Here is a 7296-nt window from a genome sequence, read left to right as displayed (position 1 = left end):
CAGAGACAGAAGAATATTCTCCTAGTACCTGGGGACTATGATGATCTTTTGCTTCAAGCCATGAACATAAGGGCAAATATGAATAGCAATTGCCCATTATACATTACAGCTGCAATTCTATCAGTATGACCAATTTCAAAAGACAGTATTAGAATATTTCACTAAAAATACTGTAACTGCCCATCCGAAAGCATACTCAGTATTCCCAGGCTTAGTCTGCTCGTGCCACAAGTCTCAACTGATTCAAATTTCTAGTTAATGCCGGTATTATATATTCGGTATGATCTCATTGAAACATATCATTAATTGAAAACAGACATTAGCTTTTTATTGCCAGTAGGCTTTAACATTACTTCTTGGAAAAAAAGTTGAAGCTAACATCCTCTAATTTGTCATAATTTAGAAGAAAGAAAAAACAAAAATCCTTAAAAACCAACTAAGGAAACTCCACTTCCCAAAAAATCCCTGAAAATTCTACCGAAGTCAAATGTAAAATTAGTTCTACATACTGGATTTTCAACCCCTCTACTTGTGGGGTTTTGGAATTGAAATGTGAAGTTTCTTAAAATGCCTACATAAATTTAATAAACTTTTTGTTTGTTTTGGGTTTGTGGTGTTTTTGTTTTTTTTAAATTCCTATTTCAGGTGTCCAAAGAAGGACTTACTATCTCATCTTAAAGAGATGCCTCAGATCACTGAAACTTGTAGTGTAATCCAGTATTAAAAACTGGAAGGAAAAATTTGAGAAAGGTGCAATATTTGACCAGAATAGCCCCCAGGTTCATTTTTTTTTCCTTCTCTACTTACAGATTTTTACATGAAATTCTAGCTGCTGGCTCATCAATCCTTCTAAATGTATAGCTAAGCACGTTGCTTTCCTGCATTCCCTCTCATCTAATAGCTGTATCACCAAACTACCAAAATTTCTTTTGGAAGGATCATTACTGAGTGTCAAAACATGAAAAGGCATTTGTGTTATGTCATCCTTCTGTATTTTTGTGGAAGGATTATTATTAATAAACTTGTTACGTGGAAAAGAATACTGTTGGCCGAAAATCCATCCTACATTTATTATTTAAAAAAAAATCCATCAAAAGCCAAAATTAACTTTAATATAAGTGTCTTATAGGCTAGAAGTTGGAAAATGGCACTGACTGATTTCAAATATTCCTGAATATAATTATTCATAACTTTTCAGAATCACATAGGACAGAAGCACTGCACTGAAAGGAAGATACAAGTTATACAGAAAATGATCAATTTTAGGATAAATTTATTAATGCCACTGGAAAAAAAAAAATCAATGCAAACACCTTTATCTTTCAGACTGTTTAGCAGATTACTGTAGTGCCAACCCATTGACTGAAAACTTTCACAATTAATTTGATCTCTTTTATAACTTGGCAGCTATACATGTGAAAACTTTCAAATTTAGTTTTCCATGTGAGATAACTGGGAATAAGAATGGGTTACAGAATCAGTCTGTTTAAAACAAATATTGATTTTGAGAATGTACACTCGAATGTACTGTAATTAGAAATATTTTGCCATCCACTAAAATTTTAAACATTCCAGATTGTTAGGTAACAAAAGATTTTTAAACATCAGCACCCATTACAAGGCTTCTCAAAATGGCATAAGACAATATATATGTAGTGTTCTAGGACCATACAAAGATCCTGCCTCAATAATTACAAGAATGTACTTAATAAATTATTTTTCAATTTTCTTCTATTAATATGCAAATAGTTTATACAACATAAAAAAGTTAACTTGTACCTATTACAGGTAACATATCTATTTAGCTTTTCATCTGAAAGCCTGTAAGACTTGATGACCTGCAACTTATTTACATAACTCATTTGGAAGTATTTTTTAAAAATAATATTTTCCAGCATTTAACAAAATTGTGAGTTCAAAAAAGAAAGAAATCACTTAACAGCATTTGTTTTGTTGATTTTGTCAAGTAACTTCACAAGCTCAGTGTTATAAGGCAGGTTGGTTGCTCAGATGGGCTAAGACTCCCTATGGTGATAGGCATGTAGTAAATTTGTTCATTTATAAAACCAGATGAAAGCAAGAAAGAGGAAAAGTTTAGAGTTTCAAAAGAACTGAAACTTCTTATTTCTACTACAAATTCAGAATAGGCACTGAAACATGATTCCTTAGGGACTTTTCCAGAAGATTGTCTCTTCGCTGGGCATTATTCCATTTTTAAACTAAGAAGAAAAAAAAAAAAAATTATCAGGGCTACATAATTAAAGATTACAAAAAAGGAATCGCCATATGTATTGTTTCCATCTTATTAATAAAGGAAATAACTTGTGTCTCTTAAGCTTAAGACATCACAATTACTGTTTTGTTTAGAATATTTTTAATTTCATTATTAGATTTAGGCAACATTAGGAAATAAAAATATACTTCTCATCATGTAATTCTGCATGCATTATTTGAAAACTAAGCCCTGAAGCATAGGGCTAAGAAAGTCCTAAACTATGTCTATCTTTATGCTCCAAGATAGTATCAACAAACCATGTAATCTTCCTGTTAGATGTTTGTGTAACCTCCTCTTAGAGAGGGATATTTTGCAAACAGCCTAGCTATTCTACTCTAGTTTCCCTATCCTTACCATGAGAAATACTTTCCCTAATATTTAATGCAACTTAATGTAATTCTTGTCAACCACAAACACAAGGACTCCTTCCCATTTTCTAGACCCATAATGATAAAGTCTGGTCATGTCCTCTACTTCCTTAAACGGTCGATGTTTTTCATGAACTGCAGTAGCCCAAACTAAGACTTCAGCAGCATTGAAAAGAGTGAAATAATTACTTCAGATCTCTTCCACACATATCATACGTACCAAGAAGTTGTATGCCTCTTCTGGTTTATTGACTTATGTCCAATTTTTTATGAACGTTGTAATAGTCCTAAGTAAAAAACTACTCTACTTTTCAAAACCACTAACCAAGAACTGTATCAAGGTGAGAATAATGCTTGGTAATGAATAATAATAATTTTGAAGATACCCTTCAAAACTCTACCCATCAATACAGAACAAGATTAATTGTATGCTCTGTAAAAATGTGTGCTTATACAACCATAAATGCCATCAGGAAAACCAATCCTCACTTTTCTCTGTATTGTTTGAAGTTTATTAAGCATACCTTTTGTCTACGAACAGCAACTGTCTCCATCTTGTGAAACACTATGCATAGGAATGAGACTTTCACACTGCTCACTTTCTTCTGGCATTCTTAAAAGAAACAAATATTTAAAGTTATACAGTAATACTAAATTGATTGTTATGAAGCCAACATAAGCACTAAGTATGCTAGTTGTTTGAACTGCAGCCATTAAAAACATACAAAGACCCCTTAACTTCATAAAGTATACTCCAGTTTGCACAATCTTCACTGCATGTTCTGGGTACAGCAACTATCATAGAGGCATTAAGGGAAGAAAAAGAAAACTGTGACAGCCACTAAGAAACTTTTTTTAAAAGGTAAACAGACTTCACATATTTCCATTTTCTGAGCATTACATAGGTTAATAAATGGATTGGCAACTACTACTATTAAGAAATTAGTACACCTGAATATAAAATTCGATTAGAATAAACACAGTATGAGTATTGTGGCTTATAATAGAGTATAGGATATTGGAAAGGCTAAAGAAGAGACAGGATAAAACTTTGTGACTGCCCTACCTCTGAATTCGATGTTTTCTACAAATAAAGGCAAAAATTCTTCTGATTCCCACCATCACTGGATCCCAGTTGTTATAGTGACATAAGAGAGTTGCAATGAAAAAAGAAAAAAATACAGGGACTGCCCCTGCAAAAAATAACCAGGAAAACTGCACCTGGAATTAAAACACAAACATCATTCACTCAAGAGAAAAAAAAAAAAATTGGCATACTGTATATTTGTAATAATTATTTTAAGTTTGAGATGAAGTTTCAGTTCTTTTAAATTGGGTGAAATATTACAAATATTTTTGTAAGTTATTTGGTACAATTTCTATAGCCACTGCTACTTCTAATAAATGAATAACCTTTCTTCACTGATCCGTTCTTTACAATGGCACATACTGATTGCGTGGTGGTGTGGATGAAGACTGCTATTTCCAAATTGTCTCATTTTCAGGTTTTAGATGTCTGACTGCTACCAGTGAGAAAGTGCCCTAGACACTTCAAAAATTCCTAGTAAAAGATCTCACCTGACAGATTTGTGCACCTGGTTATTCACTATAAATATACTGTTACTGAATGGTAACTGCTGAAATCAATGCAAACAGAAAGACTATGCTACAGGGAATTTGCAATAATTCTCTTTTCCATTTAAAAAAAAGATAGGGTGCATTATTTGCTCAATTTAAACTAAATTCTACTTGTATCTGTACTACTACTTGTATCTATCTACTACTACCCTCAGAAGCAATCAGCTGAGGCTGTTTAAAACTTAAAATTACAGAAGGTTAGAGAAACCAAGGGTGCAAGAACAAGAACTGGACTCCGAACTGCCCGCAAGGCTAACAGAGCCATGGACCGTGAGCGCGGCTCCCCCTTGTGGAGAAAACTCCCAAAGTTCAAGACTTGGGAGAAAAAAGGTAGTTCTGGTACCTAGCACTGAGGTTCACTCTCAAAAATCTAGTAAAATGCAAATGTTAGAGCCTCATGTAATCCTTACTGATTGCTAACGGAAATTCATAAACACTTAAGTTACCAAAAGGAGCATTTCACTAGTGTTAAAAATTTGGTTGTAATTTCTTAAGAATCAGATTTATGTCAGATTATTACAGAATAATAAAGCCCCAGGAAGCCAGTAATTACACATATTGTATAGTTAACATACCATTTGACAGTCATATGAAGACTGCATATAGTCATATTTTAATATTTACATTATTAGCCATGCCAGTGGCATTGTTATGTAGGTTCCTTTTAAGAAAACTGAAATGTGGTGTAAAGACAAGGCTGGCCAGAAGCACCAACTGGAAAGCTTGAAGTTGGAAGCTTAAATTTCTATCAGCCTAACTTGGACACCTGAGGCTTCCATGAGCATAGGGCTTGGCTTAGGATATTTTGATGTTTGTATTACAGAGACATACTTGCACAAATCATAGAATCGTAGAATGCCAGGTTGGAAGGGACCTCAAGGATCAGCTGGTCCAACCTTTCTCAGCAAAAGCACAGTGTAGACAAGATGGCCCAGCACCCCATCCAGCTGAATCTTCAAAGTGTCCAATGTTGGGGAATCCACCACTTCCCTGGGGAGATTGTTCCAATGGCCGATTGTTCTCACTGTGAAAAATTTTCCTCTTGTGTCCCATCAGAATCTCCCCAGGAGTACCTTGTACCCATTAACCCTCATCTTTTCCACGTGACACCTTGTAAAAAGGGAGTATCCATCTTTGCAGCCACTCTTTAAATACTGGAACGTGGTGATAGGGCCTTCTTTTCTCAAGGCTGAACAAACCCAGTATGCTCAGACTTTCCTCATATGGCAGTCTACCCAGTCCACTGATCGTCTTTGTGGCCCTTCTCTGGACCCTCTTCAGCCTGTCCACGTCTTTTTTGCATAGCAGGGACCAAAACTGAACACGATATCCCAGGTGTGGCCTGACAAGTGCTGAGTAGAGTAAGATAATGACTTCTTTATCTCTGCTGGTGATGCCCTTGTTGATGCAAACCAGCATCCTGTTGGCTTTCTTTGCCACAGCAGTACACTGTTCACTCACATTGAGCTTGTCCACTAGGATCCCCATGTCCCTTTCCAAAGAGCTGCTCCCCAGCTGGGTAGATCCCAGCACGTGCTGCACTCCTGGATTATGTTTTCCAAGGTGCAAGACCTTATACTTGTCCTCGTTGAACTTCATAAAGTTCTGGTTAGTCCACTCTTTCAGCTTATCCAGGTGTTCCTGCAGGGTGGCTCTCCCTTCTGAAGTGTCTGCTTCCCCATGCAATTTTGTATCATCAGCAAACTTCATCATGGTACACTTGATCCCATCATCCAGATCACTTATGAAGATATTGAACAGGGTTGGGCCCAATATCAATCCCTGGGGGACCCCACTTGTGACAGGTTGCCAGGTTGAAAAGGAGCTATTTACCACCACCTTCTGGGTGCAGCCTGTCAGCCCGCCCCCCCCCCCAGACCACTTATCTAGACTCTAACACATCAGTTTCTCTAGGACAAGGTTGTGGGAAAGGGTTATCGAAAGCCTTGGAGAAATCCAGGCAGGCCATGTCCACTGCTCACCCCACCTCAACCAAGCAGGTTACTTTGTACAACCAACCTCAAAGTCTACAGGAGGTTGCCTTTAATTAGGGTCACTCATCCGTGCTTCTAATACTAGCAATTTATTTTTAAAAAATAAGAGACATGTAGCTTGCTCTTGTGTTAACAACACCAACTGCAAGTCATCCAACAGAACCTTAAAGATGTTTCTGCTTTTTCAAATGCCTCGATATTGCATGAGTACATGAAGAATAAATTAAAGATCTGGACTCTGTGTTTACTCAGATTAAATAGCCTAGAGATGAAGTTGTTTACTGAGAATGAAAAAAGCATATTCCATTTTTCAAGGCATTCCAGAAGAAAGTTTAGATGAATCACTTCAGAAGACAACCTAAGCTTTTCATACATTGATAGATGTAACTATATATATACACACATATCTAAAAATGTATTTGCACACACACACATAAAACATGTATAGATGCACCCATATATACATACAAAATTTTTATTTTTTGCTACCTGCATTAGCTCACATATAAACCTAATTCCCCCTCACTAAAGTGAATTTTTGGGGGAGAAATCTACAGATTTGTTTTCCTTGTTTACTTAATAGCTATCATTAGTTATTTACTTTCTTGTTACAATTTATGTCCCAAGTGTATATTTCAGATACTTTAAGAGCAACAGAAACACAGTTATCTTACCAACAAATGCTTTATTATTGTTGGAATCACTGCAAGGTTTTGCTGTATTTCCATGTTGAAATATTCAGCTAATACTAATATGAAATGAACTGTATCTCACATGTTCGTTACACAAGTATTTATTCAGCGTCTGACTCTCCTTTTATTTTCCAATTTGACTTCCCTTTTTTATTTTTATCCTTTTATTTTTCCACTTTATTTTCCAAAATCCACACTGATGTTAATTAAGTAAAAGTGAAATACAAGTTGGGTTTCTTCCCCATTTTGACATGCCTGCCAGCTAATTTCAGAAGTCAAAAGGTTCTCATTAAAATTTACACTTTGCTTGTGAAAACAGTGAGCAGTAA

The 7296-nt window shown here is 35.6% G+C and overlaps 1 protein-coding gene across 3 annotated transcripts in view; it reads right to left on the bottom strand.

The window, feature by feature from the left end:
* Positions 1–484: 484 nt before the first annotated feature.
* SLC35F5 (solute carrier family 35, member F5) overlaps positions 485–7296 on the bottom strand; it is a 30981-nt gene continuing 24169 nt past the window's right edge. For all 3 annotated transcript variants that reach the window (XM_010575128.1, XM_010575129.1, XM_010575130.1), the window contains 3 exons: positions 3710–3864; positions 3168–3256; positions 485–2219 (listed from right to left, as the gene is read on the bottom strand). In XM_010575128.1, the coding sequence (XP_010573430.1) occupies positions 3175–3256; positions 3710–3864 (237 nt within the window). In that variant the 3' untranslated portion in view covers positions 485–2219; positions 3168–3174. The remainder of the gene's footprint in view (positions 2220–3167; positions 3257–3709; positions 3865–7296) is intronic.

This window comes from Haliaeetus leucocephalus, unplaced genomic scaffold (assembly GCF_000737465.1).
Source record: "Haliaeetus leucocephalus isolate CR32 unplaced genomic scaffold, Haliaeetus_leucocephalus-4.0 Scaffold451, whole genome shotgun sequence".
NCBI lineage: Eukaryota > Metazoa > Chordata > Aves > Accipitriformes > Accipitridae > Haliaeetus > Haliaeetus leucocephalus.
This window is presented reverse-complemented; position numbering and strand designations above follow the sequence as displayed.